General features: G+C 30.6%; 1 protein-coding gene across 1 annotated transcript in view; it reads right to left on the reverse strand.

Moving 5' to 3' along the window:
* Positions 1 to 11,087, reverse strand: part of LOC119835765 (neprilysin-2) — a 51,133-nt gene extending 40,046 nt beyond the window's left edge. Inside the window, exon 1 of the mRNA XM_038360751.1 lies at positions 10,967 to 11,087. Coding sequence (XP_038216679.1) covers positions 10,967 to 10,971 — 5 coding nt within the window. The 5' untranslated portion in view covers positions 10,972 to 11,087. The remainder of the gene's footprint in view (positions 1 to 10,966) is intronic.
* Between the last annotated feature and the right edge of the window lie 2,460 nt (positions 11,088 to 13,547).

The raw sequence follows: 13,547 nt of genomic DNA on the forward strand, positions 1-13,547 counted from the left end.
TAATAAATGTTATTTGCAGTTAACAATTTTCTTTTTTCTTTATTACAATATTTATGGCAAGACTAGGTATATCATATGTATATATATGTACTATTGTACATCGAGGTTGTGTGAAACAACTGAAACGAACCCAAAATATTTAATAAGCTACATTACAAAAAATAATTCGTTAGATAAGCTGTTTATTTTTTATTAGGATTGTGTAATATAAAATATACTATTTTGATAGCTATTAGTAAAATGTTAGAAGAGTTAGGTTTAGATTGTTTACGAAAATATACGAAAATTTATGTCTGACTGCTTCTCCTGGCTCTGCTCGAGGTGGCACCAGATAAAAACAAAAATATAATGTTGTCTGCATTATTAAAAAATAATGTAGCTCATTCCCGATATCGGGCGTTTAGTTCTTGAGATTAATGCGTTCAAACGAAAAAATATTTAGCTTTATATTATCATATAAGGTATAGATATAATATATATGCCTGAACCATTATATGTAACCATTATATGGATGCTAAATTCGCTGCAATAATTTGCTCGTGCCATAAAACTGTGGCCTTTGAATGAATCGAAGACATAAATCAATATAGGATGGGATTGATGGTCGTTCAAGTGATGCTGGTATTTATTGGCGTTATATATTACGTATTTAGGTCATTCTGAAGGACTAAATGGTTAAAAGGAAATCATAAAAACCATTCAATTAATTTTCACTTCGAAACGAAGTACCTAACTATTAGGATTGCTTTTTTACTGGCTATTTCGAACGCACTCTCGTCCCATTTTATTACTGATTTTCGTTGATTGATTCTTCTGACGTATATCATGGCTTTGCAACTGTTTCGTATTCTAAAAATTGCAATTTAGAATCACTTGTACCTGACTGATTTATAAAATATGCCATGAAATAAACGCTCATGAAAACCTATTTGTACGAAACTGAACTGTATTGAAACATTTAGAGCCAGGTACGAAATCAGACCCACTGAACAAAACGTATAAAAAGCTCATCCATTACAACCATACATTTCATGTCATACTTCTAATGCAACGCTTTTATTGTTACTCTTTTTATTATTATGGTTATTTTTATGATCAAATGATGTTAGATGACGCATGCGGATAAAACGTTTGTGCCAAATAGAATCGTGATGTATTGCAAAAATTGAATTAAAATAGATATCAACACTGAGTAGCTAAAAGGATGGGCAGTGGGTACCTACTCTAGACAAGGTTATTTATTGACTGGCATTAATATAGTTTAACGTAATTAGAAATAAATGAAAAGATATATATAATTAAAACAAAGGCATTATAAATATAAATAAAATAAATATAAATATGGATGGCATATAAATATGGATGAATATCTGAAAATAAAAATATTATTATTATTATAAATAATAAAGCTAAAGAAACAATATTTCTCGTTATATTCTTTCTGTTTATAATAACAGTTTATTCGATACGAATAACGTTTAGTTTTTAGTCTGAGGATGAAATGTGAATTATATTATAATCCAGTATATCACAGTATTTCCTTAAAATGCAATGTAATACCTACATGCTACAATAAATGAAATATTATTCAATCCATAATAAAATTCCATATAACTGTAATAATAAGAATACATTTTAAGTTAGACCGAAACGACAGAATATCATGAAAAATGTATCAAATAGGTCTAGCCTTTTTGAGTGTTCTTTTTATTATGTCAAAGTATGTTCCCGTGGTGGTTACCCACTGCTACTTCGCATAAACATTTTCAGAAGAGGAGCCTGCAGATGGGTTGCATCTGGATAAGAAAAGGATTGACACACGAAAAAGATCATTCCTCTGGAGCATTCCTAAGAAAGGGATATGGGCCTATATGCTTCCCCACTCATCATACGAAACACCGTAGCATTAGATTGCTTTACTTGGGAGAAAAGAAACAAACTAATCAACTACAGCTGCTTTATTTTACTAGTAATATATATTACTATGAATGCTATAAGAGAGTGCTTACACTATGTATAGCTACTTGCAATAAAGTCTGTACGTAAGCCTTCACGTCCAACGACTATTAATTCTTATTTTGTGAAATAAAATTTTACTTTACTTTCAATGTACAATTTGATATATGCTTTATAAAGCTTTATTTGCTTCTCTATTTGTACGTACTAGCTTTCTGCACGCGGCTTTACTTGCGTGGACTATAATTTTTTTTACGACATGCAGTGAGAGAAAATTGAGTATGGCGTATTTAACTATCTTCAAGGCTTATATCTTGTCAAGGGTTTATTTTAGAACCTGTTACCTAAAAATTTAGTCAAAACTGCCCAGTGAGCTTAACTTAATACGTACACACGACGCACATACAAACAGAGAAAAACAGAAAAAAACTAAGCATAGTTCGAGTCTAGTTTCCATTCCTGAAGGAGAATTTCTCAGGATAAAACCACACAGTCATCTTGTGTGATCTTCAAAGTCCACACCACACTTCGTTTGGATCGGTTTGGTTGTTTATAACGGATTGTTCAAATCGTAACAAGTTTCATACTTAAAGATTGCTCATCGTGTATTGAAAGTGTTAACTCTAATATCTCTCAATAACCAACCTTATTTCACACAAAATTTAAATATACCTAAAAGAATAAATATTTTGATTGTGACCGGTCATTGGAACCACCCTTATTTGAACTTAAAGTTTTTAGCAAAAGCCTATGACTTAGCAATGATAGTTACTTGTTTCTGGTAAGCCATTTGTGAATAATCATAAGTACTATAAACATTAGAACATTATTTTATACATAGTGAATGGTCTTCGCAGCGCACAGGTATTATCAGCAATTTGATAATATCAGTGTAGTAGTTTTTGAATTGAATCATAAAGAAATAAATCAAATCTTTTCTTCTAATAGAAGTATACAGTATATAAATATATGAACAACATTTTCTATTAAAGAATTAAAAACGGATATTATAACATGCTAATATTCTTAGCCAAAAAATGTATTAATAAATAATTGAATCTACGTAATATAATTACTTACATAAATATTAATTAAAGCACTATATCAAAACGTACTTCGAACGCGCAAACAATTAATGTGCTTTACAAAAATAACACAAACGCAGTACCACGTGTAAGCACTAGATACCTATTCAATTAAAAAGCAACGCAATACTAAACTGATTATTAGCAAATGCATTCCAGTTCGTCACCCTCATTAACATTCACGTACAGCATGTGCAGAGATTTGCGTTTATTCGCTCGTGGTATCCATAAAACGAATCCTTATTAATGATATTATTAAAACAAATAATGTAATTATGTTTTTAATAAACGTAAACGGTCTTCATTTTGTCAGAACTCAACCGAATTTTAATGATTGAGTACTACATAGCAGACTGAGAATGAGCTTTTAAATAAAAAAATAATCACGAAATCGGTTCACCCATTAAAAATATTATTATTATAACAAAAAAAGTACTCTCGAATTGATAACCTCCTTCTTTTTTGAAGTCGGTTGAAAAATAATACGGCGTCAAGCTGCACACTTTTTTACATATAATATTTAATGAAACACGAGAAATATCTTCATATAAATGAAAAAGGACTATCTATCTATTCAATATTCCATCATCAGAACCTGACGTGATCCTAATGAAATCAAATCGGGAGGAGGTAGGTATACTCTTACGAAATAAATATTAATTTTTTTAATTCGGTTCACAAATTACGAAAACAACAAAAAACATGTGCTAAACGTGCGTTATTTTTAGAAGTTGGTAAAAAATGTTTCACTCGCTAAGTAAGTAGTCAAGGGCTTTTTAAACAGAACCTATCTGGCACAAGCCTTCTGGTCTTCACACATTCCGTTCTATATTTTCAAGAAGTCAAGTGGATGGAGAGTCAGCACAATCCTCGCATAGCTCGTGAGGGATATCACTACTGGTAGAAGTTACAAAACTGTATGTGAAAATATAAACAAACTGTGACTAGTTTTGGGGTAAATTTAAAATCGATTTGATCTGAAATAATTCTTTCTACTGGAGCACTTATCTTTCGAAGGTGCCATTGTTTTTACACAACTTACAATATTTGTGTTACAAAGAATATCATTAACATTAATTTGTAATTCTCTCTCCATTTGAAAAACCCCGAATACACGAGAAAACTACCTCTTTATGTATAGGAACCAAGTCTCCAAGATCAAGAAAATCCAAGGCCTTGCTCGGGTTAGAGACTATTTTTTCATTGTATCCACGTATGTGTTGCATTTTAAAACACATTGTATTATTTTTTGTAATAATTTCGAAAAATGTTTAAAATTTATTAAAGTATAAACGTTGGAAACACAGTGGCGTTAAATATAAAGTGTATTTTGTTTTGATACCAATACATAAGTGTTATATTAAGTATCAAAATTTTCAATAAATTACGACATGGTACAAAACAAAGTCGCTTTCTCTGTCCCTTTGTCCCTATGTATGCTATCTTTAGAACTACGTGGTTTCTTTTAAAACAATATCGTATAATAACAACTATTTAACTCCGAGTTTAACGCGTGCGAAGCCGCGGGCAAAAGCTACTAATAAATAAAAATACGTAATATATACGGCAGTACTATTTACTATTACAAACACTATTAAGTATCAACAAAAAAGTACATTCTCACAATGAAATATAACAAATTCAAAGTTGCTCAGAAACTCACGAGGAAACAGGACATGTATTTTTTTTATCACGTGCTTTCATTTTATAACTTAAAAGCTTTTTAATGACAATGATAAAAATGCGTAACTCACGTATTGGTTTAATGATATCCTATTGCGATTGCAATTAATTATATCCGATACCGAAACATTGAAATATGTTAAATTATTACTTTATAATTGTTAAAAAACTATATGCTCATTAAAAATACTGTTGTTCTATCATGTTATCAAACTAATGAAGTTATTGTTAAAAAATAATAGGCAAAAAATCTGCTACTTTCTAACTAACTATTTTTTCTTTTAACAGGCTGCTGTAAAAAATTAAAAATGCAATTTAAATTTTACGATCGTACAATACAAATTAATCAATTATATTCAATTGAAAATTAATTAAAGCTTAGAGCGAAACAAATCATCAGTCCTCAGGTATAAAAATACCTTAATTGTTATACCTCGAAAAGTTAAAATACAGATAAAATATGAAGAAATATCACACCTAAAAACATAAACCGCTATTACTGCGATACGTTAGACGTACAATTTTGAGATATAATAAAACGCTTTGGTGGAAATAGTAAATGATGTATTTATATACAGTCTCTCGGTCCACCTGTGCGATTACTCCGCGTGGGATGTGATTTTTATTGTCTCGTCGACACAATACAATTCAGGAGCTATCAACTATTTTTTCGTAGTTTAGTTTAATATATTGTCCACTAGCTGGTCGCTCCGGCTTCAACCGTGGTACATATGTCATATGTCACTCAGTGTAAATGCAGCTTTCTAATTGTGAAAGAATCTTTGAAATCGGTCCAGCCAGTCCAGCGTGACCAAAGTGAATAGGGATAGATAATGGAAAAGACTTTTGATGGGTTTAAATCAAGATTCATTGTAAATACACACCCACGTTCCAGCCAGTTTTCATAGTGGTAGTGGTCGTTATTAAAAATTTAATGATTTGTGATTTTCCGTCATTTCAAATACACAGAAAGACTTCTATCTGTCTATTTATACAACTGAACCTTCGTAAATATTATAGAACTTTGGTGTCGGTCTTAAGAATTTTTGGCTCACAAATCATGAAAAAAAAATACATTACTACATTATTATTGAAATAGAAAAAGCCAAATGTCTCTTCTATTTCATCTAGTGGTTTCTCATAGATTACGCGTCTACCACTACATTTTCTTACATCGAAAATTAAAATTGTACACTCCGCAAACACTATTAACTGTTCAAATGACGAACCATTAGGTTGGCGAGGCTTGCCACATTAATAGCTTAAATAGATGTAGCGCCGGCAAAAATCCCACTTGTATATTTCTCGGCGCACCGCCTAATTTATTGGCTTTTAATTCAATTTTAAATGTAAACAGAGACAAGATATTCTTTATCTATACTACTCAGTGCTCTATTAAATTACTGTTGCTTGAATAATTTGTTAAAAGATTAGAACGATGGTCCACATGGGTTTATAACTATTGAGTATTGACTCAAATTTGTAATTATGTTTTCAACACATTCTCAGATTATCTTATATATTAAAACACATACATTTTTCTATTTTTACTACGAGTGATCACATACTTTGAGGTATTATAAAACATGCTTTGAGTTTATCAATCAAATCTGATCTCCAGAATCTGATTATATTATAGTGTATTCTGGAAATGGCTGAATTACCCATGGGATGCAAAAAATCTTCGAAAAATATTTGCTATATTTTGCAATGAATCCTACAAGTCGAACCCAGACCTTGTTCTAATAAATACCTACATAGTTTCAATCAATAAATATAAATTCAAGGATTCAAGGATTTTAATATAGACAGTTTTTTTAAACCAAACCCCAAATTACAAAATTTTGTGGAAAAACACAGAAAAACAATTTTCTCGCTAAATATAGATTATGTATACGATAAGGAACAATAGAATTCTACATGTATAGCATTGAATCTTAAGGAAAATAGGGAAAAAGGGATTTATCCTTCTTATGTTAGTTCCTTGAAAATGGCGGTCACTTCCTCATCGCCAGTTCGGCATATAAATAACAAACGTATCGCTTTCGCTTCGCTTCGGATTCTTTGCTTTTGGTGTTGTTTTCTTTTTCAACCGACTTAAAAAAATTAAGAAGGTTGTCAATGCGACTGAATTTTTTGTGTTTGTTCCTTCATAACTTATTACTGGGTGGAACGATTTTTATGATTATTTTTATTTGAAAGCCGGTGCCTGCCATGTGGTTTCATTTTACGCCCAAATTTGTTCTAGTCCTGACAATTAGAGGCCAGTTTAGATTTTCTGTTAAAAGCGAATATTATTTTTGAACGTAAGTATTGTATTTTACTACTACAAATACATTTTTAAACTGAATAATAGCATTAATTAATAAAAACGTCCGGTTAAATATAGCGAAAGTGTATTTTATTGGATAAAAATGATATGCTGACCGAATTTCAGGCAACGCGGCCGGTTGAATGTAGCCAACTGCGTAGAATATACAAAAGAAACATTAAATTAAGAATTAGAAGCTACACCTTAATGTCACGAAGAATTATCTTATCTTTAACCCTTTGTGTATACAAATACATTTAAACTTATACAACTAAATAGAAATCGAAATGACAAATAAAAAAAATTACTCTTGAATCAATTTATAGTGATTTTAGAGAATTTTTAAAGATTTATAAATCGAATTAAATATTTATGAAATTTATTACATAGTGTCCGATAAAACTGTAAATAAAGGGAATTGATTAAAATTATATTATGTAATATACGAATGCCGATGCATTGATTTAAGTTTCGAATTATAAAAAAAAATATGTATGTAAAGCAAACGCTTATAAATTATATAACTATACAATAAACATTGTAAATGCCGATTTAACGCTTCAAATGTCTGCGATGAAATATTACAATACGTTTCTTAAATTTTTATGAAAATAAATAAATCATTTATTTATTAGTGTATGTACGTAAAATCATTATAAATAATAATAGATACGTACGAGAAACGAGTTGAAGTAAAACTAACTTTTTAAGTTTTTAGACATATAATGCAACGTTTACCCTGACTGACTAATCACGCTCGTGTGTAATCGCCTTATTCAATAATTTCGTTGCCTTGACAACGCGAGACGCTGGCCCAATAAGATCAACATTTGTCTATTGACCTGATTCAATAATAATATTTATTTAACGAATGATAACAGATATCATAACCATGTCTGTTATGAGAATCGAATTGAATTGATTAGTTTATAAATTGAAACGGTGTCTCAAAATTAAGAATTGTTTTAACAAACGATATTTGAGCATATGCATCTGCTTCATCTTCGGGGCTACCAAATGACCCAAAAAAGCATTATTTACTTATATGTCCGATTCCATATAAAACCTTCATCTAATTGTCAATAAAATATTGTCATAAAAGGAAATGCAATAAGAAGTAAATGTGTATACTATATATTATGAATAAAAGTACCCATTCGAATAGCCGTTTTAACATTATTGCCACATTCGATAAATTTTTCATAAACATGTTTAATAAATAAAAAAAACATGTATGTATATTTTACATAATCGTATATATGTTAACGTAATAAGATATGATAGGATCAAAAGTTTAATCCAATGTATTCCAGTCCAGTCCAGAGATCCTACAAGAGTCCAGTCTAGCAGTGGGCTCTATTATACCATATATAGAATAAATTCGCAGAATTACATAGACTTGATTTTGAGAAATTTTGAAAGAATAGAAAAAATTTGATCACGAGGCAGGATTCGAACCTGCGTATCTTGCCTAACCGTAGCAACGCCTAGCCTCTCGGCCACCCGTGATCCTGCCACAGTAATCGAATTTCTTCTACTCTTTCGGTTTCATGTGCCTAAGGGGCACCCCACGCCATCTATTGAGATGATTAAGAACCATCACAACCAATACGAAACATTATTTCAATGATTACATTATTGTATCGATGGAACGCGGCCTTTGTTGAATTTAATTTTTAGTTTTATAGCATTGAAATGCTTTATAATTGACTTGATTTTGTCTAGTTTCGTTTCGAATGATTACCCAACAAACAAAAGGCCGTTCGTATATTTAATGTTACTAAATAATTTAATTTTAGATTTTTAATTTACTATCACAAACCATATCTATTAAAATCATACATAGAGACATTACAATTTCAATATTATCAAGTTTCATTTTGTTTGCATGTTTGCCTGTCATTAAAATAACCCAAAGCCTCACACAAAATATTTTAGACATTAAGGAAAATGTTTAAATGGAATAGCAAAGTTGGTCGGATGTAAAAAAAACTTCCAAAAGGACTTTTCTTCTTGCAAAAACTCGTTATACATAACTTTTTCTATTAAACCGTTTTAGTTAATACAATATTATGTTAATATTTTAAATGTAGGACTAATTTTTAAATACTTCCTTTCTACTTATTTTGTGAAAGTAGCACTAGCCGCTGATCTCGGCTTTGTCTGTTTTGACGTCGTCCTCGTGACCAAATTATTTATATATTTTTTGTTAATTAATATTGAAAAAAAATATATAAGAATTGGTCTTTGCCACTACTAAAAATCAATAAGTAATTTTTCCTTTGTACAGTTAAATTTATTATTTTAAAAATCACACACATTTGTCTTTCTTTTAATTTGCCTCTATAGTCTGCTCTTTTTTGCAGTGTAAAGTTACTCCAGAGTCCAAACTACCAACTAAAAATGTACATGGAAAGAAATGATATGATGATGATAAATTTTGCATTGTATAAGTTATTTATTTTTAAGCAACTTATATATATGTATGTATCCTTTTTGGTAACAATAACATTTTTATTATTATTAATAACTTGCAGGTTTATTATGTTAATATCAATTGAGATATTAACCAAGTATATAGAGTTTGAACGAATATTTTATACAATTTTTATATACTACTATAATGGCTACTGTTTTTTATATGCTTCGATTTTAAAAATGATGAATGACATTTAAAATTCAGACCCTCAACAGAAAATTTCGATAATTACTTACAGCTAAATTTCAAAACAGAATTGTTATAAGTCAAATAATAGTATTTTAGTCAGGTCCAAATATTGAATACGTACCAAACAAAAAAGACAAAAATACCAACGATTATTCAGTTTTAAATATTTAAAATCTTTTGATATGCATAAATTGTTTCTTTTATCAGTATTTGTTTTGTATTTGAATCGAGTTTTATCTCGTTTCGGCTATTTTACATGACCGGTCATACAAATTTTATACGTTTTAATATTTTAGATAAATATGAAAGCTTTTTATTTTTTAAAACGAGTTTGGAAACTGGATAGAGTTCAACATTCTTTTAATATAAAAATTAATTATAAATTTACTATTTATGTGAACGGGTTTTCTATTAATTTTCTTATAATTAAAACGAGCAAATATTTATAAATTTGTAGTCCAATACGTAAATTAACAAAACAATTTGTTATGGGGCAATCGCTTAAATGGCATAAGATCTTGAAAGATAAATATTTGATAACATTATTTATGTATACAGATTTTCTTTATTTGTTCATAACAATTCATAGGAAACTGTTTTAATGGACAAATGAAATAGCAAACTTTAAAATATACCGAGAAACCAACAATTATACTACCTGTTAAAACTGTGTACAAATTTTAAAATAATATACAGACCTAAGCAGTTTCATTTATTTGCAACATTTGTTTTGATCGCTACCAACCTCACCGCGACGGAACGTTTGATAAAAGTCATCGGAACATAAAAATAAATTGCCTTACACTCTATCATTCAAACATAAAATATACCTATATAAATTCAATCACGTTAGCTATTTGGCTTGTTAGCACATATTTTTGTAAACGTTACACCGTCTGTTTGTTTTATTCGTTATCACCAAAAGGACTTGTATTTTGTCGAAAATAAAATGTTAGCATATTCGCAACGTTCTCTCAATGATAATAAATGATAACATTTCACATATTTAGGTTAAGAGATCGTCCTACTTTATAGTCGGAAAGGAACTTGAGTCTCATGAAACAATTTCTATCCTAGCATAACTATAGACATAAACAGTGATTAAACAAAACGCAGATGAACTTGTTGCATGAAACTTTCACCGGCACTATATCACGTGCTATTAACGCGTTTTAAATACAGAAATAAATCGTTCATATAACAAATAAATATTTTTCGTATGCATTCGCGTTGCGGCTGTGGCGTAAACATGGTTGGTCTTACCTCATTTAGGCTGGTGTTGTGGTCCGTCTGACAGAGCGACCGCGCTATGCGGACGGTTGTGGCAGTTAAGTGTCGCCGACCGCTTAAGACGACGATCGCGGCACGACTGATTCGCGCGCCCACTGTAACAACACTTTTATAACATTACCCCTACTGCGAGTTTCCCTTGACAACCCTATCCCATCTCCCGTTAACCCTGCTATCCTGATACTTTCCAATACAATCGTATCTTGCTCGCGAAATTGATGATGTAAGAATTAGTTGGTAAGTTAGACGACAGTTAGTTCATAGGGCTTTATATAATTTAGTTGAGAAAACGTTTGCAAATGACCTATTGTTAACGCTCTGAAAATCTATTACATTTGTGTTACATTGTTCACTTTTTGTGGCGCTGGTAAGGGTTTTAGAAGCGATTGGTACTATGCTGAAATAATCGAAAGTAACAACTGTTAGAGTTGTATTGGAATTGATTAAATATGAGAGAGGTTTATCTGTATATGGAAAACCTACGATTAACTACAAATGAAGAAGTCTGGAGGCTAAAGGTACGAGAACCGTATCTGCGTGAAGTGTTTTGTAAGAAAAATGTGGTACAAAACGACAGTTTCACACAGCTTAAAAACTAGAGTAGACAAGGATGACAGGCAAATAAACAAGAACTAGAGTAGAGACTAGAAACTCTGTCCGTTTCACCAATGATTTCCAATTTTATTTTTTTTTTTTTGTAAACATAACATAAGCACCTTAATTTATTTATTATATAAATTAAAAGCCAAAAAGTATCTACGTAAAATTTTTGACCACCTTATCGATATTATCCGTAAATTTATTTAATACCTATTTTGAATGTATAAAAGATAAAATAAATTATTTTCCCATGAAGGCTTTTCTATTATTATTTTCATTGAATAAGTGGATAGCTTGTTAGTTTGTATGGATATACTCCTTCTCTCTAAACTTCACTCGTGAAATAGTAGCTTGAGAATTTTACCTTGTTTTAAGGGTGAGTGGGGGAGCCGGAGGTCCGCATCCTTCCCTCACCGCTACATGTCCAAGTCCATTGGTATATTATGGTGTATACTTTTCTATACTTTTCCTACCCCCTTAGCTAAAGGCTCTTTTCAAAGGCTCTACATGTGCAAATATTCAAAGGTGAAGGTGATCTATTTATTTTTATTATATCAATATATTATTTAAATAAAATAACTTTCAAAAGATATCTCATCTATTTGATCTATGACCTCTTAAATTAATGACGATGTAATATTAATTGTAAAAGAATTATGTTGTTGATAGTTCAATAACTTACATTCAGTTTCTAGAAAGTTCTGAGGGCGTTATAAAGCTATAAAAAAAGTAATTTATAATGTTCAATGGTTTGCTATGTCCACTGTCCACTAGTCAAAGAATTATTGATTAAGAAATAAACTTTACACCATATTTAAAGGTAGAGGGAGTCTGCCATAACCCACTGTCTCTGCCTCGCGTGGGTAAGCATGAGCATTTCTTCACTCTAAAAAATTTGTTAAAAAAATTTGTTATATACAAACTATAAAAAATTTGTTATAAAAATTTTGCCTCGGAGGTTAATCAAGAGATACGCTCCGTATATGCATGCTATTGCATTGTTATACGTGATTTAGTATCAGGACTTTTTAAGCTCAATGTTTTTGAGAGTTTGAAATTAATATATACATTGCAAGGGCTTAAGCGACAACATTCTATTAAGAGCTTCTATCCACAAAGACAGAGAAAGAGAATACGTAGTATATACTGACATTTTACAAGATAACAATGTATCATTCATCATATTACCCTGTAAAAGCAATTCATATACCATAATAGATGATACTCCAAATACGCTAAACCTTGGGAACAGCTGATATCTATAAGTACACATACACAGGGAATCGAATCTAGGCCCCCATTCTCAAACTAGGTAACTGTATCAAGGCTTCCAAAAAATAATGAACGTTAGTTATTAAAACAAAAGACACTGTTTCAGAAATCAGAATATCCGGATTCGTGTAGCGAATATACCGCGAAAAAACAATTTGATTGTTAAGCTGTGTCACCCGTACAGGGAAAATAAACCTTTGGGTCAATTTTTGGAAGTATGTATTTTGTAGGAAAATAGCCAGAAAAGAAGATTTTAATCTAAATTCAAATAAATATTAAGTGAGAAATGAACAAGTTTTATAGTGCTTATGCTACATAAAGAATTTATTTTTACGCGAGAAGTTAAGTAGGAAAAAGAATGACGATAAAATACAATATCGCTTTAAGGGCAGAATCACCTAATTTTTCACATTCAGAAAACTATTTTTCACTTTAAAGTGGGATAAATCGAATCTAAAGGAGACGGTTGCATACAAACGTACTGGTAAAGTTAATTCTACCTTATAATTATCAACGAAACTACAGTCTCCAGTCACTACTCAACGGAACAACTGTGTAGTAAAAAAATAAATGAAAAATATATTTCTAGTCCGTAGTAGGCAAAACTCAATATAAACAGCAATTAAATGTCGATTCTCAGTTAAAAATGAATCAGGTCAATCTAATGGCGGAAAAATCGACG

Source organism: Zerene cesonia, chromosome Z (genome assembly GCF_012273895.1).
Source record: "Zerene cesonia ecotype Mississippi chromosome Z, Zerene_cesonia_1.1, whole genome shotgun sequence".
Taxonomy (NCBI): domain Eukaryota; kingdom Metazoa; phylum Arthropoda; class Insecta; order Lepidoptera; family Pieridae; genus Zerene; species Zerene cesonia.